Below are 24,231 nucleotides of genomic sequence, written 5' to 3' on the forward strand. Positions count from 1 at the left end.
TTAGTTTCTATATAATATAATTTATTTAATTGTAGTTCTTTATTTTCTCGGTATTCTACATAAGTAGATTAGAGATAATGTACTTATGACGTATTATTATAAAAATGGACAAATACATGAATTCCCACTTTAAAGTCGAATTCTCCAAGCATGAGAAAAGATGATCAACCATAAGTTGAGGATTAAGTAATGAACTCAGCTTTTATGTATTATAATCGATTGGTTGATTTGTATTTCCGTTCTCCTTTAGTTAATTGTTTTCAATTTGTGTTTGAAGTTTCTTCATTTCAAATTCAGCCAAGAGTTTATATATATCAAATGCAGCGGGACTGATATGTCCAGGCCTGTTTGGACCCATACGTTGGACTGCTGGAACGAGAGCTTGACGAGGCTCGATAAGGTGTTATTCCTAAAATACAAGTAGTCGAAAGACGATAATGTCGGGAATTTGAAGAAGATAGCAGAGTTTATGGGAGTCCCATTTTTTGAGGAGGAGAAGAAAAGTGGTGTTATCGAAGACAGGTGAAAAGTATGCTAGCCGAAGCCAATCGTGTCTAAATCGTGAACGAATTTTTTTTTTTTTTGGGGTCATGGCGTACGAGAAGCAGTCAATAATAATAACCGGTGATCAGTGCAGTATTATTACTTTGTGGTTTGTCTTATGAATAATAATAACTAGTGCACACAATTACCATCTCATTTACCTGCAATCACTCGACTGCAATTATCCTTATGTTAATTATTTTGTCTCTTTATATTAGTATGCCATTTCACAATTTCCTTTTTTTGTTATTCATAAATTTAAAAAGGGATAAAATTAGAAAATAGCGGAAAAAAGGGTCTCATAAAAGAGGTAGGTGAGAGATTTTTTTAGAAGGAAAATGTTTTAAAATTAAGAGAAGAAACTGCAATTAAAGGATTATATCGTTATCAATCCAGTGATATGATAAAAGAATTCTCATAATAAATAGGGATATTTTTTTCTCTTTAGTAGTCGTATCGTTCTGGTACAATTGATTAAAGGATTGTATCATTATCATATGTTTTGAAGGGTTTATGCGAGCAGTGTCAACCAATATAACTAACATCCATAACCACATGTACTTTATAGGCATTTCCAGTCGACTTACAATTTATTACAGTTTCGTTGTGGCACTATTCGGTCCATGGGAGGCCCGGGATCCGGACTGGGATTGGCCCTTCAAGGATTTTTTAAGCTGAACGAAATGTCAAAATCCATCCCATACTCAAACACGATTATTAAAAGAAAATTCAAATTAATTTATTACGATCATAAATAAAAACATCACCCCCAAGCACGGGAGTTATCCTAGTTATTGTTCTGTAATCAAGAACTCCCTTCAAAACTATAGAATGTTTCGACAATTATGATTAATTCAGTTTACGAGCGATATTAACGAAAAAAAGAAATTTACAATAATCAAAATTGTTACATTGCATCAATTTTAAGTATTTGGCTTTCGTATTTCATAATTTAAAATAGTACAGTCTCTTAAAAGGGAAAAAAAATAGAATTTCTTCTTTTTCTTAAATATAGTAAAAAATAATTTTCATTGAATTTCCTCAGTATATATAAGCACAAATCGTGAAGTTCTAATAATTTAGGTTTATTTTTAATTATAATTTGATATTCATTAAATATTAATAAAAAACACAAAAGGTTGAGAAAATTTTATTCAGCGATACTCGAGAACTGAAACGCTTGTGTGGTACTTCCATTTTATAACGTATTACAAAGAATACTATATAGACATTCCAATCTAAATCCCCGACGAGTCAAGCGAGTAATTTTTTCAATCAAAATCTTTTATAAGATTCAAAATTAAGTATATTATTTAAAAATCAATTAAAATTATTTGAAAAACAAATATCTAATACGATTGAGTCCTTGGTCTGCAAAATAGTGTAAAAATAAAAAGAAGTGGTTCGAATATTCCTTTCTTATGTCGAAGACTAAGAAGACAAAAAAAAAAGCTTTTGCTTTTTATTTTCCACTTACTTATCTTATGGAGTAGTACTAGTATCCAATGGAATTTAATATCTTTTGTCCATTAAATATTTTAGTTTAAAAATTCAATGAGGTCTCACAATTTACCATTTGTAATTCATTAAACATTATTAAAAGTCAAAAATCCACATAAATTAATTTAAAAATTCAAGAAAATTTTATTCCGCAATATTAGAAAATCGATAAAAATTATTTAAAAACTCAAAATCCTAAGAAATATCCATTTAGTAATGCAAGCATTATGAGATTATCTATACTAATATATAAAGTCAGAGAAGAACTTTCATCTCACTTTTCATTTTCGATATTAACCCATAACAACCATTAAATTAGGAATAAAATCGTAAAATTACAAGTAACTAACCACTACTCATATGTCCCTTTTTTCTGTTGGGAATTGGTGTATGCCCTAGAGGCAATCTATAATCAGTTTTGTAATATGATATCTATTTCATTATAAAACGAGGCATATCTGTTATTGTGTAGATTGCGCTAAATATGATTTTACACAATAATGTCCTTGGAATAGTAGGTTCAATAGGCATCAAGTGTGACTTGATTGTGAGATCCTATAATTACTGAACATTATTCCTAAATGTCCATAATCAAAGTATTATCGTTAATTAGGACAACGATAATACGGTTAGATTAGTGTAAGTGTTGATTGATGATCAAATCTCATAGGTCATGGATATGGAGATATCAAATCACATCACATGTATACATTAAGAGTAATGTGTATAGGACTGATCCGCCATGAGATTGCTACATGGGTTGTTACGTGACTGTCATTAGCATATCTCAAAGTGACTATAGTGTAATGGTCCTTTGACTTGAGGTCACCATAGATTCCTACATGTAATGTCATATACTTTGATACTGTCAAACGCCACTGTAACAGGATGGTTATAAAGACAGTTATTGGGTATACCACAGAGCATGGAGAGGAATGTGAGTGATCAAGATAGGATTTGTCCCTCCTACGAAACGGGAGCGATATCTCACGGCCACTTGGTGGTTAAGTCTAAAAGTGTATGCATACCCAAATGAGTCGATATAATGATATCGAGCTCATTTGTTTTGATAGACTTACCCGGTAAACCAAGAAAAAGAGATATTGAGCCATACAAGGATGTCATCGACCATGCCTTGGGCTCAATAGAGATATAGAGGACAAAGGGATTATATTACACGGTAACGGAGATCACAAGGTTCGTCGAGAAATTGACTTTCCGATTACTTGAGTAACAGTGATGCATTGCTAGATGCCACTCACTGTTTGTAATATTGAAATAGAGATTTTGATATTACTGTCAACGTAATTGGGAACCTACAGGGTCACACACTACGACTAAATTGACGAGATATTTTGAAACAATAAAATCATCTAATAGAGATTAGATGATTTATGGTGCGACTAATTAATTGGATATTTAATGAGATTAAATTTGTCGATTAATTAGACTCGATTTATTAGATTAAATGGACCAAATTGATGCACGATTAATATGGTGACACATGGCTTTTATGTGGATTAACATGTGTAAGGACACATGTCATAAGGGAACCTTAATTCCCTAAATCCCACATCGGTTGGGATTTCATCTTCACCCCCCCATATTGCTTATAAAAAGGGGCAGTAAGCATGATTATATATATATGCTTATATATAAAAGCGCACACATATTATATATATATGCTAATATATATATGTACGTGCATATATGTGTGCATATAAAATATATATATTTTGGGTTGAATTGTTCAACTCAAATTAGGTCTATTAGTCCGAAAATTTCGGGTGTCGCATCGGTGTTTCTTTCGAGTGTTGGTCGCTAGCACCGCCGATCTCGAAGACTCGTCGACAAAGTCGGTGTGGATTCCAGTAGAGGCGTCACGCGTGGGACGCTCGGTCGACAACTTTAAATATTCCAGGTACGTTTTTATTTACTCTTATTCTTCTAGTAGGTCTTGGAATTAGTTTCACGGGTAGGAAATTTTGAATTTCTGTTCATTTTTCGCTTCCGTTGCGCCCCGTGGAACTAGCAATTGGTATCAGAGCCTAGCTAGTTAGAATCTGAGTAGATAATAGCATAAAATATGATTTTATGCTTGGTACTGGTATGATTATGTTTGATATTTGCGGTGCATGACTGTTAGACATGGACTATGTCCTAGTTGTGTTAGTATAATAGTTATACGTGTGGACTATTATGTAATAGTTACATAATAGTGTATAGTGAGATCGATTAAATGTTAATCAAATCCCTCAAAATATTAAGTCCATATCCTTCTACCGTGTAACGCTCATCAAGACCAAGATCGATGAGTGTGTAGACCTTGCCTTCGCAGGATGCCCTTATCTATCCTAGTAAGACGTTGTGTTTACCAGTGGTGTGCGCACCCGAATTTCGTCTCGTCGGGGCACGCAATGCGCGAAGCCTCATTGGAACGCGGCTTGGGAGTGTCCACCTTCCCGGGGACGCGCGACGAACGCACGTGAGAAGGAGTCGCCACTTACTGTTTACGACCCGTAGGTCGAGGGCCGTTGAGTCGCCCGGGTCTAGGGGTACGGGGTACACCTAAATGCTAAGGCAATGATCATGCGGAACCGAAAATTCCGAATTCGGGGGTTCTATTACGTGCGGGCCTACATCCCGCACGCCCTTTCGGTACTCTAGCTTGCTAGGCTTGCCGTTTTGTTTATTTACCGTGTGATTTAAGGTTGCACTTGACTCGCCCGTTTTGACACCGTAAATTCGTAAGCACTCTCAGGCCTTTTCTGCTTATCAACCGGGATCCTTACATTGACCGAATGAAAATACAGGTATGCTTGCATAAATGAAGATACAGACGCTTGTACTGTGTTTTGGACCCGGTTGATTTGCATCAAGCCAAATATTCCTCTCGTGCATGCCGTGAGTCTTGAAGGACCGAAATAAAAAATAATGCAACGCGGGCTCATGGAGCCGGTGGTCGGGTCCGACCGGACCGACGGATAACTGAAGAATCGTTTGACTCTTGAGACAGCCGTGGGACAGGTCGAGCTCCCGGGTCATGTCCTGACCACGACTCATTCATCCTATCCGAGTTGTCTTTCCATTTAGACATCACTAAGATTGGGACGTTGAGTCGAGGCAAGACCCGATGCCGCACTCGGGTTGCGCGCTCTCAACGTGCATGGGCGTTGGACCCCGTGATATCGTTTCCTATGAGTTCAGGCTTGAACCGCGATGAATACAGCAAATAACAGAAAAGTACATGTTGCAAAGAGCACGTATTATCATGTTGCATACATATAATTACATAAACAAAATTATTTAAATGAGACGTATGCGTTATCGGTGGGGAATCCAAGTAGGAAAAGCGATTGGATATCTTTGGAAAAATGTTCGCAGACGGATTTGGATAATTTTAAAGAACAGGGACGGATTTGAAAATTCGAAAAGTTCAGGGATTGGTTTGAAGATTCAGAAAAGTACAGGGACTGGTTTATAAATTCAGAAGAGTTCAGGGACTGATTTGCAAATTCAGAAAGGTTCAGGGACTGATCTGAAAATTCTAAAAGATGAGGACTGATTTGAAAATTCTAAAAATTGGGACTGTGTAAACATTTACTGAAAATGCCCTAGGACTTATTTGAAATGAAATTGAAAATCAGGACTGATCTGAAAGATAAAAAAAAAAAGAGGCCCGAGGACTAAACTGAAACAACTCGGAAAGTTTCTTGGAATGCTAGAACAATTCTGGAAAATTCAAGGACTGATTGAAAAATGATAAAGTGACCGGGGCTTGATTGAAAATGATTTTGAAATTCGGGGCAAATCTTAAGAAAATAAAAATACTTCTTCTGGACTGAAATGTGACAAAACAGAAAGTTTGTAAAATTGAGTTCGGAGACAAACGATCACCCACGCGACTCAAGAACATACACTGCACATTATATCTATCAAGAAAGCAATAATATTCAGGGAATGAGCCCTAATCATGCCACTAAGTTGAGAATTTACCTAGTTCGGAAAGTTGAGGGGTGATTCTGTAAATAAAAAAAAGTCAAAGATATGCTGGGCGAGTTTGACCGGGCCGGTCTGAACAGTATTGGGCCGGCCTGAGCTGGATTGGGCCGAACTCCGATGGTGTGGACTGGGCCGAATGGAAGATTGGGCTGCGAAAAGGATGGCTGGGCCGAAGTTGGCGGACTGGGCCGACTGGGCTGGACCTGCAACAGAGAAATAATGGGCTAGTCCCGAGATGCGGGATGGGGCCTTCAAGAGTCGGGCTGGACCGTTGCCGAGTCGGGTTTGGGCTGTTTTGGCTTGAACAGACCCGAATGGTTGCAACAGACCCGACTGGAAGGGTGGACAGGCCCGACTGGCACAAGTCGGGTCGGACGTCGCCACGGAGGCTCCCGATGGAATTTTGAGGCAAGGTCGGTGGCATTGGACTCCTAACGGACTGAGGAGCACGGTGATAGGTGGCTCGTAGCGAGATTCAACTCGAGCTGACCTGTACGTCCCTTCAAAGTTCGGATCAGAAAAGACGACCAGAGGAACAGACCCGACTGGCACAAGTCGGGTCGGACGTCGCCACGGAGGCTTCCGATGGAATTTTGAGGCAAGGTCGGCGGCATTGGAATCCTAACTGACTGAGGATCGTGCCTGCAGTGGTTTCATGAAGATTAGACATGTCTATTTGCCTGAGAGATGCAAAGAAAACCGGTAAAAACTGGAAAAATCTGTAAAAGGAGAAAAGAGAGAAATGGCGGTGGTGCGCGGTTGAGCGGCTCTCGGCACGTGACCACCTCGTCACGGGGGAGAGTGAGGGTCATGAGGAACCCTTAGGAAATGATGGCACGACTTGCCATAGTCGTGAGGTGGTGGAAATGTCGAGGAAGCCCGGGAAAACCGTGAATATGTCCTCTGGACAGGGCGATTTTGGCAAGCTGGAAGCTTCAAATCACAAAACTAACATCGGAAATGGACTCAGGAGGTCGAATGCATGTGGGATATGATGTTTGGTCAAGTTTGGATCGGGTTGGGTGGCGGTCGCCGGAAAACGGGATTGGTTTGGCCTTGTTTGGCCTGGTTTCTGGGCTGAGGGGCTGAGAGATTTTTCGAAAAATCGTCGAGCTGTGGATTTCTCGGTCGTAGGCGAGCTGGAGGTTTCCGGGTCTTCTTTGTCTGTGAGCTCCGGGATCTTTTTGTCTGTGAGCTCCCCCCCCCATTCCCCCGGACGAGCTGCGGGTTTTTGTCCGAAAAGAAAAACCGAGAGAGAGAGAGAGAGAGAGAGAGAGAGAGAGAGTGCGTTTGCGTGTTCGAGGAGTCGCGTGCGCATAGGGGTTGGCGTGCGGCAGGCAGGCTCGGGCGCAGCGGCAGCAGAGGTCCCGAGACCGGTCCGTCCCTGCCAGGAGGAAGAAGAAGAAGAAGAAAGAAAAGAAAAAGAAAAGAAGAAGAAGACAGGAAGAAGAAGAAACGATGAAGAAGAAGAACAGGAAAATGGGGGGAGGGGGGCCTGGTCAACGGTCAAAGTTGTCAGACTTTGACCGTTTGACCTTTTTTTTTTTTACGCGCGTATAAATTGAAAATTCCATCTTCTTGATCGGACGTCGAAAAAATAATTCGAGATTGCCATCGTGTTCAGAAAAATTCGCTGATCGATATTGTGCGATGAATTTATTTTCAATCTCGAATTTTGTCCCGAATTTTGAAAATTGACGTCGATGTACGCGAAATTCGAAAATGTCCCAAATAAAATTAGTGTTAAATTAGGCAAATTGCTATTTCCAAAAATGTCCTAAAAAGTCGTGAATACTCGAGTAATTAATCGGAAATATTTCCCTCACGAGTGGTAAAAACGGCGATTTTGCCCCTTTGGAGCCGGTGGACCAAAATTGGGTGCTGACAAGTGGGTCGGACTTAACTGAGCAAGCCTAATAGGATTAGGAGTTCAGAGGCATGTAGTTGGGCATCGATCTATAAGATAGATTTGAATAAGGAGTTATTCACTCAACTAATCAAGAGTTGCATGTGATGCAATTGGGAAAGTGAGTTCCCTACCTAAATAGCTAGTTCTGGGTGAATCAGCCCTCGCTGACTCAGAGCTTGGTGAGATATGGATCTTGAGCTACTATGAGAATGATATTCTCTGAATCAATGTTGAGGGTCATTGATTTGATATAAATAGTGGGAGCAATATTTATAAAGTCCTCATTAAATATTGTTGTGTCATAATACTTATTTTGTATATTTCTATGGTAGTTACCATGGCAGGGAGCACTTCTAGTACTTTCTGTTTGCGATCCGTCCTTGATAAGGACAAACTGTCAGGGAATAATTTCCTTGGTTGGTATCGAAACTTGAGAATTGTTCTCACCCAAGAAAAGAAGCTATATGTCTTAGAGCAACCTCTTCTTGCGCCACCGCCTGACGATGCCCCCCAAGCTGAGAAAGATGCTTATAGTAAGCATCATGATGATGCCGTAAACGTCGGATGTCTCATGTTAGTCACCATGGACTCGGAGCTTCAGAAGCAACACGAGAACATGAAGGCGTACGATATGATCGTGCATCTCAGGCAGCTCTATCAAGAGCAGGCCCGACATGAGAGATTCGAGATCTCTAAAGCACTTTTTCAGGCAAGGTTGACTGAGGGTAGCCCGGTGGGTCTTCATGTACTCAAGATGATTGGGTACGTCGAGACTCTGGGAAGACTGGGATTTCCTCTGGGTCAAGAGTTGGCCACAGATTTAGTCCTACAGTCGCTGCCCAGCAGTTATAGTCAGTTCATCATGAGCTATAATATGAATGACTACAATAAACCATTGCTTGAACTGCTTAACATGTTGAGAACAGCTGAGCATGATATCAGTAAGGGGACGTCTGTTCTAATGGTCCAGGGGACCAAAAGAAAGGGCAAGGGCAAGAGTAAAGGCCAGAGGGCTAAAGGTGCATCCAAGTATGATTTGGGTGCGTTGAAGCCTAAAGCCAAGGTGGCAAAGAATGATTACTGCTTCCATTGTGGCAACACTGGACATTGGAAGCGGAATTGTAAGGTATACCTAGAGGAGTTGAAGAAGAAGAAGGGAAGTGAGACTTCTACTTCAGGTATCCATGTTATAGAGATCAATGTATCTACTACTTCTACATCTTGGGTATTAGATACCGGGTGTGGTGCTCATATTTGTGGAAATATGCAGGACCTAAAGAACAGTAGATCGTTGGCAAAGGGCGAGGTGGACCTACGAGTTGGAAATGGAGCAAGAGTTGCTACATTAACTGTAGGGACTTATCACCTAGTTTTACCTACTGGGCTTGTATTAGATCTTAACGACTGTTATTATGTACCTGCTATTAGTAGAAATATAATATCTGTTTCTTGTTTGGACAAGAAGGGATTTTGTTTCACTGTAAAGAACAAGTGTTGTTCTATGTACATGAATGATGTATATTATGGCAGTGCACATTTAAGTAATGGTCTGTATGTTCTTGATCTAGATACGTCTATTTATAATGTGGAAACCAAACGGCTCAAATCTAATGATTCGAACCCGACTTACCTCTGGCATTGTCGTTTAGGCCATATTAGCGAGAATCGCATCTCTAGACTCCATAAGGATGGATTACTGGACTTGTTTGATTTAGAATCGATCGAGACATGCGAACCTTGCTTAATGGGGAAAATGACTAAGGCCCATTTTACCGGAAAAGGTGAGCGAGCTAGTGATCTTTTGGCTCTCATACATACCGATGTATGTGGACCAGTGAACAAGCTTGCTAGAGGTGTGTATCTCTACTTCATTACATTTACTGATGATTTCAGTAGATTTTGATATGTGTTTTTGATGAAACACAAATCTGAATCCTTTGAAAAGTTCAAAGAATTTAAGAATGAAGTGGAGAATCAGTTGGGTAAGAGCATTAAAGTTCTTCGATCAGATCGAGGAGGTGAATATTTGAGCTATGAGTTCGCTGACTATCTTAAACAGTGTGGGATTTTATCTCAACTGACTCCACCTGGAACACCACAATGGAATGGTGTAGCTGAGAGGAGAAATCGAACTTTATTAGATATGGTTCGATCTTTGATGAGTCATGCAAACTTATCTGACTCCTTCTGGGGATATGCTCTACAGACAGCTGCTCTCATATTAAACAATGCTCCGTCGAAATCAGTTGAAAGGACACCATATGAGATGTGGTATGGGAAACGTCCCAAGATGTCTTTTCTAAAAATATGGGGTTGCGAAGCTTATGTGAAGAGATTGTCTTCGGATAAGCTTGGCCCTAAATCGGACAAATGTTATTTCGTGGGGTATCCTAAGGAAACTCGAGGATACTATTTCTATAATCCCATCGAGGGCAAAGTGTTTGTCGCTCGAACTGCGGTATTCCTTGAGAAAGAGTTTCTCTCCAAAGGAACTAGTGGGAGGAAATTAGAACTTGGGGAATTTCTACCACAAAATGACATTGACCAATCGACGGGCGATGTTGCAGAACAAGTACCACAAGTTGTTGTGGCACAATCTTCTACACAGGTGACACAGGAGCCACGTAGGTCTAGTAGGATACGTCATGAGCCCGAGAGATATGGATTTCTCGTGACTCAAGACAATGACGTATTGCTCATAGATAATGATAAGCCTACAACCTATGCGGAAGCCGTAATAGGCCCAGACTCTGAGAAATAGCTGGAGGCCATGAGATTTGAGATGGAGTCCATGTACACTAACCAAGTATGGACTTTGGTTGATCCACCTGAAGGGGCAAAACCCATTGGGTGTAAGTGGGTCTTCAAGAAGAAGACTGACATGGACGGTAATGTGATTACCTTTAAGGGCCGACTTGTGGCAAAAGGTTTCAAACAAGTTCATGGTGTTGACTATGACGAAACCTTTTCCCCGGTAGCTATGCTTAAATCCATCAGGATCTTGCTTGCAATTGCAGCTTATTATGATTATGAGATCTGGCAAATGGATGTCAAAACTGCTTTCCTGAACGGGAAGCTCCTCGAGGATGTGTTTATGACACAACCTGAGGGTTTTGTCGATCCACATTGTGCCGGAAAGGTTTGTAAGCTACAACGGTCTATTTATGGACTGAAGCAAGCTTCTAGGAGCTGGAATCTTCGTTTTGATGATGCAATCAAAGAGTTTGGTTTCATCAAGAATGAAGATGAACCCTGTGTTTACAAGAAGGTTAGTGGGAGCGTAGTAATCTTCCTGGTGTTGTATGTAGACGACATACTTCTGATTGGGAATGACATTCCTTCCCTACAGTCTGTGAAGACTTGGTTGGGAAGGTGTTTCTCTATGAAGGACTTAGGCGAAGCTACCTACGTGCTAGGTATTAGGATCTATAGAGATAGATCCAAGAGACTGCTTGGCCTAAGTCAGAGTGTATACATAGATAAAGTGCTTCGGCGCTTTAGCATGCAGGATTCTAAGAAAGGGTCGCTGCCTATGTTACATGGCATAAGCCTTTCGAAGGCTCAGAGTCCTTCTACTCGAGAGGAGAGGGACAGAATGAATAGGATTCCATATGCGTCAGCTATTGGATCTATCATGTATGCTATGTTATGCACTCGATCAGATGTCTCGTATGCTTTGAGTATGACGAGTCGATACCAATCAGATCCAGGTGAAAGACACTGGATTGCAGTAAAGAACATCCTTAAGTACTTACGAAGGACTAAGGAGATGTTTTTGGTATATGGAGGCGAAGAAGAGCTCGTTGTAAGAGGTTACACCGATGCTAGCTTCCAGACCGATAAGGACGACAGTAGATCGCAGTCAGGGTATGTGTTCTGCCTGAATGGAGGTGCTGTGAGTTGGAAGAGTTCCAAACAGGAGACAGTAGCCGATTCTACCACAGAGGCCGAGTATATTGTTGCCTCTAACGCTGCAAAAGAGGCCGTTTGGATCAAGAAGTTCGTGACAGAACTTGTTGTGGTTCCTAGCATCGCAGACCCAGTGGATCTCTATTGTGACAACAATGGAGCCATTGCGCAAGCTAAGGAACTCTCACCAGCGATCCAAACATATACTCAGGCGCTTCCATCTCATTCGCGAGATCATCGACAGAGGAGATGTGAAGATATGCAGAATACCAACAGATGAGAATCTCGCAGATCCACTTACGAAGCCTCTTGTGCAGCGCAAGCACGAGGCTCACACTAGATCTATTGGCATAAGACATGTGCCAGATTGGCTCTAGTGCAAGTGGGAGATTGTTGGGAATTGGTGTATGCCCTAGAGGCAATCTATAATCAGTTTTGTAATATGATATCTATTTCATTATAAAACGAGGCATATCTGTTATTGTGTAGATTGCGCTAAATATGATTTTACACAATAATGTCCTTGGAATAGTTGGTTCAATAGGCATCAAGTGTGACTTGATTGTGAGATCCTATAATTACTGAACATTATTCCTAAATGTCCATAGTCAAAGTATTATCGTTAATTAGGACAACGATAATACGGTTAGATTAGTGTAAGTGTTGATTGATGATCAAATCTCATAGGTCATGGATATGGAGATATCAAATCACACCACATGTATACATTAAGAGTAATGTGTATAGGACTGATCCGCCATGAGATTGCTACATGGGTTGTTACGTGACTGTCATTAGCATATCTCAAAGTGACTATAGTGTAATGGTCCTTTGACTTGAGGTCACCATAGATTCCTACATGTAATGTCATATACTTTGATACTGTTAAACGCCACTGTAACAGGATGGTTATAAAGACAGTTATTGGGTATACCACAGAGCATGGAGAGGAATGTGAGTGATCAAGATAGGATTTGTCCCTCCTACGAAACGGGAGCGATATCTCACGGCCACTTGGTGGTTAAGTCTAAAAGTGTATGCATACCCAAATGAGTCGATATAATGATATCGAGCTCATTTGTTCTGATAGACTTACCAGGTAAACCAAGAAAAAGAGATATTGAGCCATACAAGGATGTCATCGACCATGCCTTGGGCTCAATAGAGATATAGAGGACAAAGGGATTATATTACACGGTAACGGAGGTCACAAGGTTCGTCGAGAAATTGACTTTCCGATTACTTGAGTAACAGTGATGCATTGCTAGATGCCACTCACTGTTTGTAATATTGAAATAGAGATTTTGATATTACTGTCAACGTAATTGGGAACCTACAGGGTCACACACTACGACTAAATTGACGAGATATTTTGAAACAATAAAATCATCTAATAGAGATTAGATGATTTATGGTGCGACTAATTAATTGGATATTTAATGAGATTAAATTTGTCGATTAATTAGACTCGATTTATTAGATTAAATGGACCAAATTGATGCACGATTAATATGGTGACACATGGCTTTTATGTGGATTAACATGTGTAAGGACACATGTCATAAGGGAACCTTAATTCCCTAAATCCCACATCGGTTGGGATTTCATCTTCACCCCCCCATATTGCTTATAAAAAGGGGCAGTAAGCATGATTATATATATATGCTTATATATAAAAGCGCACACATATTATATATATATGCTAATATATATATGTACGTGCATATATGTGTGCATATAAAATATATATATTTTGGGTTGAATTGTTCAACTCAAATTAGGTCCATTAGTCTGAAAATTTCGGGTGTCGCATCGGTGTTTCTTTCGAGTGTTGGTCGCTAGCACCGCCGATCTCGAAGACTCGTCGACAAAGTCGGTGTGGATTCCAGTAGAGGCGTCACGCGTGGGACGCTCGGTCGACAACTTTAAATATTCCAGGTACGTTTTTATTTACTCTTATTCTTCTAGTAGGTCTTGGAATTAGTTTCACGGGTATGAAATTTTGAATTTCTGTTCATTTTTCGCTTCCGTTACGCCCCGTGGAACTAGCATTTTCTCCTTTCATTTCTTTCTATTTTCACTCTTGACTTCCTCTCTTTCTTTTCCCCATAACTTCCTCTCTAAACTCCCTCTTAACTGCCCCATAACTTCCTCCTAATTTTTTAATAGAGATAAAAAATAAAATATCAAGTTTACCAAAAAAAGACACAATACAGACAAAAATTATGTTGGGAGTCAACTCAATAACCAACTAAGATAATGTTGAAGCAAGAAAAAATTACACACAAGATATATGTGATAAACCCTCATACGCGGTGGAAACGTTTGAAGGAAACATTCAATACAAGTGCGTCTCACGCAAGCACAACATCTTACCACAAATAAACCCTATCCATGAATAGATATTCCATCTCATAAATACTATCACTCTCTAAATGCTCTCATGTACTTTACATCAAAACTCTTGATACATACATATATAGATCCGATTCTCTCTCAACATAATATTCCCTATAATCTCTATCAATAATATCTCAAAATACGATATTCTTAAGATATTACCTAACCAAAAGAAAGGTATTTGATTCTACAAAATAGGAAACAAAATAGATCAAAATTCAAGACACAATTCTCAACAAATTCCTTTCACAAAAAATTTTGACACCTCCGTTAATGACCATTAGAGATATACCTAAATATTAACTATCAAGTAGCTAATTTACCAAAAAAACTATCAAGTTACTCATACAATACAGGAATATTCTCTTGATAGTTTAATTCCTCTTTCTATAATTTATTTTACAGTATTTCATATATTTTAATTAATCTTTCAAGACATCTGTATTTTTATCTCTTTGTTTTTATCCGCGCGTAGCGCAGGCGCGTTGTTCTCTTGTCTGATTTAATCCCACAGCAGCTCCTTATTATATATATATATATATATATATAAAGATATTTATAGGCGTATTTATATTGAGCGCGAATAAAATACAAGCGGGAATAAAAGCCCTAACCACCGACGAGGCAAACAGCCCGCGAGAATACCTGTGAACGTCGTCGCCTCTCCTCTCTGATGGTGAGTGCTGTGCTCCTTTGCCCCTGTTCAGCTCTATCGTCCCGATGGATGTCGTCTCCCTGTTGTCTGATTGGTTTCTTCCCAATCCTGATCGAATTTGGGGTGTTTTCCTAGTTTTAGGTTTTCATTTTCTGGTTTACCAATTGCTGTGTATAGCTGAGAATTGTCGTTGATTGCCAAGAAGATGCCACTGAGGGTGGAAGGTCGAAGCTCCTTTGGGTTTAGGTGGTGGAAGATTAATGACTTCCCGTAGCTGATGGTTTATGCGTGATGACGAGGTTCTGTTCATGTTGTTTGGGATCGGGTTAGTTTCTGTAATTCGTGAACTTGGAGCATGTCTCGACGTTTTTATTGCAATTGTATCTGTTCATCGATTGATTGCTTTTTTAGCTGGAGATTCTTTGTGATTAGGAGGAATTTGTAGGTCTGATTGCCAGATGTTGTCGGCTAGTCACCGTAGCCTTTTTGGTTTTTGTTGTTATTGCTTTATGCTATCACTCTATCGCTTTTATACATGTATTTTTTATGACAGTGATGTTGGAGCTTTCTGACATTATGATTATTGGGCGTCTGCAGTACCAGATAGATTCATGCATTGGTGAAGAATTAGCTTACTAAGAGATCTTATGTTGAGATTCTTAGCAATTGCAGTCTGGCATACAAAGAGCTCAGGGGCAAATGTTTTAGATGTTAGAACGAATGTCAACGGGAGTGTTTGTCTTTAGAATCCTCCAATTAGCAGAATAAAGAGCTTGGTTGGCTCTGTTTGGACTTTAGGTAATGGATGCATTATCTGGAGAAGGTGTTAGTTCTCCACATGTTTACAAACTTATTTATTAGGAGATAGCTTTGACAAAGCCATTGTAGAATAATACAAGAATCCATCTGTGGTGCTTGCGGGTTCCATTTCTGGCCTTTCGTTCACTCGCAGATTCACTCATTGCCTTTGGCCAAAATATTGGGATGCTGATCCTTGAATTGATAATACAAGGGCAGGATTGAAACTTATATAAAGTTTACATTTTGTCGCAGGCTGTCACAACACCATTGATGGCTGGTATTGCAGTAGCAGCAGCTGCTTATGCTAGTAGATATGGAATACAGGCATGGCAGGCATTCAAGACAAGACCTCCAAAGTTGCGCAAATTTTATGAAGGTGGTTTTCAGCCTGTCATGACAAAAAGAGAAGCGGCTCTAATCCTTGGGGTCAGGTAACTGCATATCTCGTATTTTATATGGATTTGTTTATATCCAAGGTTGCAAGTCATCCTCCACGAATGAATTGTTTATATTCTGTAAAATAGCTGGAAGATTTTGCAATGACTAACAAACAAAACAATTTTATCTAAGTATTTTCTGTTATTAGCTTTAGCTATCTGATCTTGAAAATTATGCTTTGTTGAGTAGGGCCTGCTTAAGATGCTTTGTTCCTAGAGCGAACTTAGAGATTAAATATCCAAAATTCAGCAGATAGTAACATTTAATCTCATATCATCTATAAGTTCGCTGGGTAACATCAGCATCTCTGCAGTAACAATACATGCTGGCATGCATGCATGATCCATCTCCAATGCTTATGTTCATTCAGCTCCTTCTCTCAGAAAAAAAAAAAAAAACCAGTTCCTCAGATAGCTCTTGTTCTCTGAACTTCTCCACAGGGAAAGGACTCCAGCTGATAAGGTGAGAGAAGCACATAGAAGAGTTATGGTCGCAAACCATCCCGATGCAGGGGGTAGCCACTACCTTGCGTCTAAAGTCAACGAAGCGAAAGATGTGATGCTTGGAAAAACCAAAGGCGGTGAATCTGCGTTCTGAGGATCCTTAAACTTCTATTGTGATGTCATTATCATTGGAGATGGAATTCAACAGGCTGCTAGTGAAGCTAATGATATCTCGCTCCAAATGATCCTCCCAGAGTGAGACGGGCAGTTTTGGAGTGAAATGCAAAGTTGAGTCTCATATTATTTTTGAAACCCAACGAATGGATTAGGGCATCGTTTTTCGTTTAATTACATTGTTCGGGATATAGTCCCATTCCTGGATTAACAATTGCTTGAGCCGGTGCGACTGGACTGGTTACGAACTTCGCATGGAACAATGTCTCATCTGAGATGGAAACTTTATGATCTTTGCAGTCAAAATATGAGCCCATGGAACAATGTCTTGTATGAGGTAGCAACTTTGTGATCTTTGCAGTCAAAATTTGAGCCTGCGTATCCTCATTTTTTATATTTATGTTATAAGGCTTAAGACTGATGCGTATGTTATAAGGCCGGGCGAGTGTAACGCTCTTCAGCTTTTTCTTCCTTCATCCTCATCAACTTTATTTCACGGTTCTTGGACAAGCAGCAGAAGCTATTGTCTCGACCATGATTTGCAGCCTTCAGGGAATTTGATTTTGCACCAGGAATCACATTTAATCGAATGATCAGCATGACCGCTTTATTGAGTGAAAGCAGAAGAATAAGGAACGAAAACAACATGAGAGAAACCTCAAGGGAAAGGAAGCACATCATGCGAGAAAAACGTTCTCTGTTAGTGTCTTCCTTTGATAATGTTGACAGACTTAAAATTTAAAACCAAGGTAATTTAATGCTCATTCCGAGCATGAATGGTGTTAACCAGAAACTCAAACGGGTGAAACGAGATGTTTAGGTGTCTAAATGGATGGCCTATGTGACAAAAGACTGCATCTACGCCATTCCTCATCTCTTCCAATAAGAAGCCTTTCCCATCACAAAATTCGATCTTTGCCCCATTGAGAAAAAAGGAGCAACCTGTGGTATTTACACTTAAAGAGACGACCTAAGAAAAGCTGTTCTTGTGTAGGTAAGGAGTCATCTCATTCTGGCATTGTGTCTATGGGTTTGATCGGATCCTCTACCACTTGAATCTCTAGCGGGCCTTGGGGAGCTCCAAACAAAGTGGACAAAATCTGCCTGTGACATTCAGCACAAAAGAAGAAATAAGAGAAATGGCCTTCGTTTGAGAGCCTATGGACTGTCGCTTGTCGAAGAACTCGAGTGATGTAGTCCGTCATCGATGGTGGGACTAGCTCATCGTCCATTCCCTGTTCAGCAAGTATACAAATGTAATAATCTTAATTGCTTCTCCTTCGATAAGAACAGCTAAAGATGAGACTAAGAATACAAAAAGCTTTGTAAACAGCATAGTCAAGCACTGGAAATGCAGACGAGATTAGATTATGAACAAAAAGCAGTGAAAAAGGCAAGGGCATAGAACAAGAAAACTGAACATTGAACCAGTAACATTCAACCATTAGGTAGTCAAATTTCTGAGAACATTGCGAACAATTTTAACTCAAAACAATCGCTTCAGAAGATAATTTATATGGATCCCCACAGACAAAATGTACTGACCTGCCAAACATGTATCGGGCCAAGAAATCCCGTTAATTCGCACTCTGCTTGGCTGTAGATGGACTTGAGCCAAGGAACTAATCCTTTAGTGTGGCATTTCCTCTGCACTTGGAGATCAGCCAACTTGAAACCCCAGTTCGACACCTGTAGCACAGATTCCTCCACGAATGGAGCAATATCGCCCTGGCGGATTGATTCCTCTACATTCCTATACCAGAATTCTTCGAAAACTTCTTCGTTGGTCAAAGCTTCATCCTGCCACCGAAAAGTTTAGTACAAATATGACTGCGTATTCTATGCTTCCATCTTTTTTCCCAATTTACTCTCAGTGTCACTCTCAAGTAAAATCAATCGTTTCAAGTTCATCATTTTGAGAAGAAATGCAGTTAATTCAAATCAGTCTCCATTACTCACGAAAATTTCATTTTCTATTGAACAAAATCCAGCTAATGAAAGGACTAAACATTGCTCAAAATTACAAAGTATGAAAGCTTTCAACATTGTCTCAAATAACTAAGCTAATCTGCTGATAATGTAGTAAATGAGAAGTTCTATTGCTACCACATAACTCAATGCAACACTCACCTTCTGCCCCATGGAAAAGGATAACCAATCATCAACATGGCCGTGCTCTCCAGACAGAAATTTCCGGCGATATAAGATGGAGAGGAAGTTTGGGAACCTCCGAGCCAGGAAGTAAATGAGTTTCCTTCTCCGACTCCAGTTGGCCCAAGTTCCATACCTCTCTTCCTTATTCATGCTCGGTTCATATGGATTAATCATTGGCGCAATAAATGCTGCCCCTGCAAATTCACAAGAGTGATAACAATGAACTTAAATTCGAGATTTTAGACAAAGCAGGAAAAGCGCAAATCCTTGATATTTGAGAAAGATTTGTACCAGCCACCCTGTGAGGAATGTACTTGAGAGCTGCCCATACGTGCATTGATGCACTTGAATAGCCTAGCAGCCAGAACTTGTCACCAACACCTACAGCATCTGCCAGGTGCAGCATATCGAATGCTGAAGAATTCAGGTCTCTTCCAGGATGAGGATCACTCTCTCCAAAACCAGGAAGATCATATGTCACCAAGCGAACGCCATACTCTTCTAGTACTGCTGCTTCCACTCTCGGAATACCTATTTCATAAAAAAATCATGTCACAAGTCAGCGGCTGACTGTTAAAATTTCTGCCCATAGGATGGGTTAAACACTTATCTAAACAGGTTTGACATTGTCAATAATTCTTCAACCTGTGAGTCTCGAGAAAAGCAGTGGATGCGGAATTATGATGGTATGTCTAGCTCTATCAGCGGGAATGCCTAGTTGATCATAGGCAATGTGTCTGCCATCCGGAAGCTGTATGCGGGCAGCACTAGGAGGATGTACTTGAACTTTCTTAACAAGTGCGGCGGTTCTGTCATCTCCACTATTTAAGCCCAGTGCTGCATATGTATCACAAATCACAGAATGGCCGAAAGAAATAAGTGATCATCACAAGTGTACGAATGTAATTTATCCGACAAATCTTCATGACTATGAACAGAATTAACAACTGTGCAATGCTTATGCCCGAAAAGGCTCTACTCGTGACCAACGGCTTTTCTTTTTCATCCAATGCAGCGTGAATCAATTTTTCTCCTGTATATTCCAGATCGACCAATATGATCTCAAGTTTCCGAATTGGGCCTCCATGTCTAATTTCCAGAGAAATCAAGCGATGGGATATCATTGCGAATTACAACGGGTTAAAGCTCAAATCCGCAACAGATGTACCTGCAAGAGCGACGATGACGACGAACAAGATCACGGGCCAGGCGTGAACAGGATCCCGATCCTCGGGCAAGTACTCATTCAGAAAACTCAATTTCCCCGTGACCTTTGCACATGGCTTCCCCAGCTTTTGCACCACGAACGAGTCATCCGTCATCAAGCTCTGCTCCGCAATGTCCTTGAACCCTTTCGCCAGGTCGAGCATCATCTCTGCCCAAGCCTTCACGAACTCCTTCGCCTGCTCCTTCACGCTCTCCGACTCGACCGAGTCGTCGCCCGGTGAGACGTACCCGGGTTTCCTCACCTCGAGCGGGTCGTGCGCCACCGAGTCGTCGAGCAGACTCGCCAGCTCATCGTGCCACGAGCTCGCGGTCGCCGTCCTCACCTCCGTCATCCTCACTGCAACAGAGACGGATCAGAGCAATTACTCAGCACTCCCGCATCGACCTCAATGTAGAAGAGAAGCAGCTGATTTCTCGATTACACAAAAATCACTCGTTTAGCAGACTGTACTGGTGAAACGAAACTGCTGCTTTAGTCACAGTTAGAGAGAGAAAATCAATATGATATTACGAAGATGATTAAATATTGCTTCTGCAGATGGGGAGAGAGGGGGGGGGGGGGGGGGGGGGGGAGAGAGGAGGCAATTATGGCGAAGCGTAAGTGATGGCTGGGGGCTTTACAGGCGTGAAGTTCAAGCGAAGTTCCATGGCTTTTGTTGAATCCCGAAAAAGGCAAAGAACCCTAACCGACCACCATTCAAAAATGAATCGAAAAGGCCAACTTCGAATAAAGAAAATGAAATCCATCGCCATCACTGAGAATCGCTCCACTCCAACTGCCCCTTCTCTCTCTCTCGCTTTCCGACAAGCACATGATACTGATGATAACGAGCTGGTTCTGACGATAATCTGACCTGTAAGTCGTCCAATTTCCTGCGGATTATAGTATTTGAGAGTATTGACTTATCCAACCGACGCCATTACTGGTCCCTTCGAACTTTTTCTATCTTTTCTTTTTTGTTCTTTTTTCTTTTTATATTCTCTCGTACGTACTGCAGCAGAGGGGTGTGGGTGGGCCGTTGGGCGATGTCAGTTTTTGGGAGTGGCTGTGAGATGGACGGGAGAGATGATATCCACGTGCTGCGGCTTGAGAGCAACGGCTGGTACCGGTTCGCCGGTAACGTGTCGAGCGGTTGCTCGGCTTGTTTGGGAAACCTGGTCCTGTCATCGCCTGTTCTCAGTGTACGGCGCTGGAGTGACGCCGCTGGGTGCTTGTGCTTTTGGGTGGGAATGTTTAGCCAAATGATCCTTTTTCTTTAAAGGTCAATTCAAATCTTTAATATCGAAAAATGATCATGACGATATTTGATGCTAGAAGATCTCTCGCGCGCGCTTTGCAAGCAGTTGATTGCTTTCGTATCTACGTGCAAGTTCGAGTATTGGTTCCGTAGTTTAATTTGGTGCGTCATCGTCTTTGTTGTTTTCAAATGTCGACTCGCATTAGAGGTAGTGTTAGAGATACTGCGATGCAAGCATATAGGCTAATGTAAGAGGAAAAAAATATCCACGCATCACATGTGGTCTAGCAACTGCCTACTCAATTGCCTCTCAGATCTATTTATGTTCCAATTTCGGAAAAAATAACCTTGAATTCAATTCTCATCATTTTAGTAGTTCTTTATAACCCTTGTTGCCCTTTCCATTTATTTCCCCCTTGAAAGATGTACGGCCGAACCTTACGGTGCATTTGGTTTCAGAGTTAAAACTAACTTTGATTTTGATTGTGGAAAATGATAAATGTTGTGTAGTGCGTTGAGTTAAAGTTAAAGTTAAAATTTTTGACTTGAAAAATGTGTATTTTTGTTGTATAGTGTATTAAGTTAAAGTTAAAATTAAATTTTTTGTGATTTTAACCCTGAAAATAAACAGGTCATTAGAGTCCAAAAAAGAAGTCTAAAATGGGCCCAAAGAAAATCAATAGTTGGGCCCTAATGGGCGGAGGGGAAGCAAAATTCAGCCTAATTTGGACAATAACCATGGCAAAAGGCCCAAATACAGATAAAATGGGCTTCTACCGATCGAAGCCCAATTTGCAGACCTTTTATATATACTCACATGTTCGATCCCGCGGAAGCTAGGGTTTAACTCGCAGGCAGCAGCTCAGCTCGTCGGCATCTTCAACCTCAACCTCTGAAACTCCATCGCCGGAGAGCTTCTTATCCGTCATCATGGGGTGCGTTTTCCTCCTTTCCCGTGCACTTGCTTGTTGCGATGTGTTGGGTCCTTATGGGATCGTGAAATGCTGCTCGTTGAGCTGAAGTTTACGATGTTTTCTCTGCCGGTTATTCGTGCTTATTACATGATTCCCTCGGTTCCTAGTCCATTCCTGATGGTCAGTACTATTCGAGTTTGCCGGACGGCTTAGTATTTTACCTTATAGGACAGAGAAATAGAACTCCATGTGATTGATCTATTGGCGGAGTTTGATGGGGGTTGAACTGTGAGGATTAGTGGCTTGAGTTCTGAACGCCATTCTCGTGCTTTCATGGAAAATAACGGAGCGATTCGTAGGACCTTGTCCTGTGGTCGGGAAGGTTTGATGTGGTTGAGGATTTGCAACTTTCCTGATTTTCCTTTGCAAGTTGGATTCCTTGTGCACCCAGTTTGTCCGGTTGCTGTAGATGTAAGATGGAGAAATATTGCATCCATTCCATTTACTATGTGTGTGAAACCACTGACGTTGTTCCTGGGAAGTAAACATGACAGTTTGATGTGTTGAATATGTTCTCTGCGAAATATTTCGGAACATGATATGCTGTTTTAGCTCGGGAAGAAATTGCCACCTTGGTTTTGTTTAGAGATTTTCCTCTACTTCTGAAATTTTGGAGTATTTCCATTGATATGGTATTGTATATCTGCAGTCTACACTGGCAAGTATGTCTCTTGCTGTTGTTCTAGTAGTGTGGTTTACATATAACACATCAATGATGACATGAGTTCAGTTTGCTCTGCTTAATTCTCTCTCACTGCATCAAATTGATCTGATGAATTCATACAGGAAGACACGTGGAATGGGAGCTGGACGCAAGTTGAAGTCCCACCGCAGGAGGCAAAGGTGGGCTGACAAGGCTTACAAGAAGTCCAATCTTGGCAATGAGTGGAAGAAGCCATTTGCTGGTTCTTCCCATGCCAAGGGCATTGTTCTTGAGAAGATGTAAGATTTCTGCACCCTTTTTTTGTTTGGGTCGATAGTGTGGAATTTCATGCCAAATTCATCATTCACTGATGAACGGAACAGTGCTAATTACTGGTGTTCGTCGTTTAGAGGTATTGAAGCTAAGCAGCCAAACTCTGCCATTCGGAAGTGTGCTAGGGTTCAGCTGATAAAGAACGGAAAGAAGATTGCTGCCTTCGTTCCCAACGATGGTTGCTTGAATTACATTGAGGAGAATGTGAGTTCTGTTAATGTAAAACTGAAATCAGTAGTTCCTTCACATCAATATATTAAGGGTCGTTTTTGTTTCATCTGAATTGACTGTGGTCTTGGTTTCTGATGGCAGGACGAGGTGTTGATTGCTGGATTCGGTCGTAAGGGACACGCCGTCGGAGATATTCCTGGAGTTAGATTCAAGGTTGTTAAGGTCTCCGGTGTCTCACTTCTTGCTCTCTTCAAGGAGAAGAAGGAGAAGCCCAGATCTTAACATGGGGGCATTGCCTCCTATATTCCCATTTTGATAGCTCCTTTCCTTTTCACTTTTTCTTGTCTGTTGCTCTCCTTGTAAACGGATTTTCCTGGACAAAATTGATCTATCATCTGAGTTGTATGGAACCATGGCCTTTTTGGTCTTCTTAATCTTAAGTTCAAAAGTCCCAAAGTAATCTCTCTCTCTCTCAAGTCTATCCCATTGAGTTGGTGAATATATTATAGCTCGAAGGGTTTATACAGCTTTATATAGCCCCCCACGACCAGGTGATTCTGGGACCATAGGATACGGGACCTTGTCACAGCCCATTCAAAGGTCCCAGATAGTCCGGACTCGGTGAGTACCAAATTTTCCATATAGCGTGTCAAAAATATTAGAACAGTGCGTAAAACGATCGAATTCCATGGTTCCCATCGTGGAACCATGAGACGG

The 24,231-nt window shown here is 40.9% G+C and overlaps 3 protein-coding genes across 9 annotated transcripts; 2 read left to right on the plus strand and 1 right to left on the minus strand.

Annotated features, from left to right (window-relative positions):
- The first annotated feature begins 14,801 nt into the window (after positions 1-14,801).
- On the plus strand, positions 14,802-17,195 carry LOC116208057 (mitochondrial import inner membrane translocase subunit TIM14-1). Of its 2 annotated transcripts, XM_031541268.1 has the most exons (4): positions 14,837-14,939; positions 15,096-15,243; positions 15,972-16,150; positions 16,598-17,195. In XM_031541268.1, exons 3-4 carry the CDS (start codon positions 15,990-15,992, stop codon positions 16,752-16,754), a joined length of 318 nt encoding a protein of 105 aa, XP_031397128.1. In that variant the 5' UTR covers positions 14,837-14,939; positions 15,096-15,243; positions 15,972-15,989; the 3' UTR covers positions 16,755-17,195. The 2 variants fall into 2 exon arrangements, with proteins under 2 accessions (XP_031397127.1, XP_031397128.1); XM_031541267.1 differs by lacking the exon at positions 15,096-15,243 and having other exon boundaries at positions 14,802-14,939.
- Positions 17,196-17,437: 242 nt separating this feature from the next.
- Positions 17,438-21,092, minus strand: LOC116208056. Of its 5 annotated transcripts, none has more exons than XM_031541266.1 (7): positions 21,010-21,092; positions 20,097-20,492; positions 19,574-19,765; positions 19,220-19,459; positions 18,905-19,122; positions 18,320-18,574; positions 17,438-18,009 (listed from the first exon to the last, which is right to left on the minus strand). In XM_031541266.1, the coding sequence occupies exons 2-7, from the start codon at positions 20,485-20,487 to the stop codon at positions 17,782-17,784; spliced, it is 1,524 nt and encodes a 507-aa protein (XP_031397126.1). In that variant the 5' UTR covers positions 20,488-20,492; positions 21,010-21,092; the 3' UTR covers positions 17,438-17,781. The 5 variants fall into 5 exon arrangements, with proteins under 5 accessions (XP_031397126.1, XP_031397124.1, XP_031397125.1 ...); XM_031541264.1 differs by lacking the exon at positions 21,010-21,092 and adding an exon at positions 20,777-20,958; XM_031541265.1 differs by lacking the exon at positions 21,010-21,092 and adding an exon at positions 20,578-20,717.
- A 1,082-nt stretch (positions 21,093-22,174) lies between these two features.
- Positions 22,175-23,974, plus strand: LOC116206757 (40S ribosomal protein S23). 2 transcript variants are annotated; one of them, XM_031539564.1, is made up of 4 exons: positions 22,175-22,328; positions 23,154-23,309; positions 23,421-23,547; positions 23,656-23,974. In XM_031539564.1, exons 1-4 carry the CDS (start codon positions 22,324-22,326, stop codon positions 23,794-23,796), a joined length of 429 nt encoding a protein of 142 aa, XP_031395424.1. In that variant the 5' UTR covers positions 22,175-22,323; the 3' UTR covers positions 23,797-23,974. The 2 variants fall into 2 exon arrangements, with proteins under 2 accessions (XP_031395424.1, XP_031395423.1); XM_031539563.1 differs by lacking the exon at positions 22,175-22,328 and having other exon boundaries at positions 23,125-23,309.
- Positions 23,975-24,231: the final 257 nt, after the last annotated feature.

Source organism: Punica granatum, chromosome 5 (genome assembly GCF_007655135.1).
Source record: "Punica granatum isolate Tunisia-2019 chromosome 5, ASM765513v2, whole genome shotgun sequence".
NCBI classification, from domain to species: domain Eukaryota; kingdom Viridiplantae; phylum Streptophyta; class Magnoliopsida; order Myrtales; family Lythraceae; genus Punica; species Punica granatum.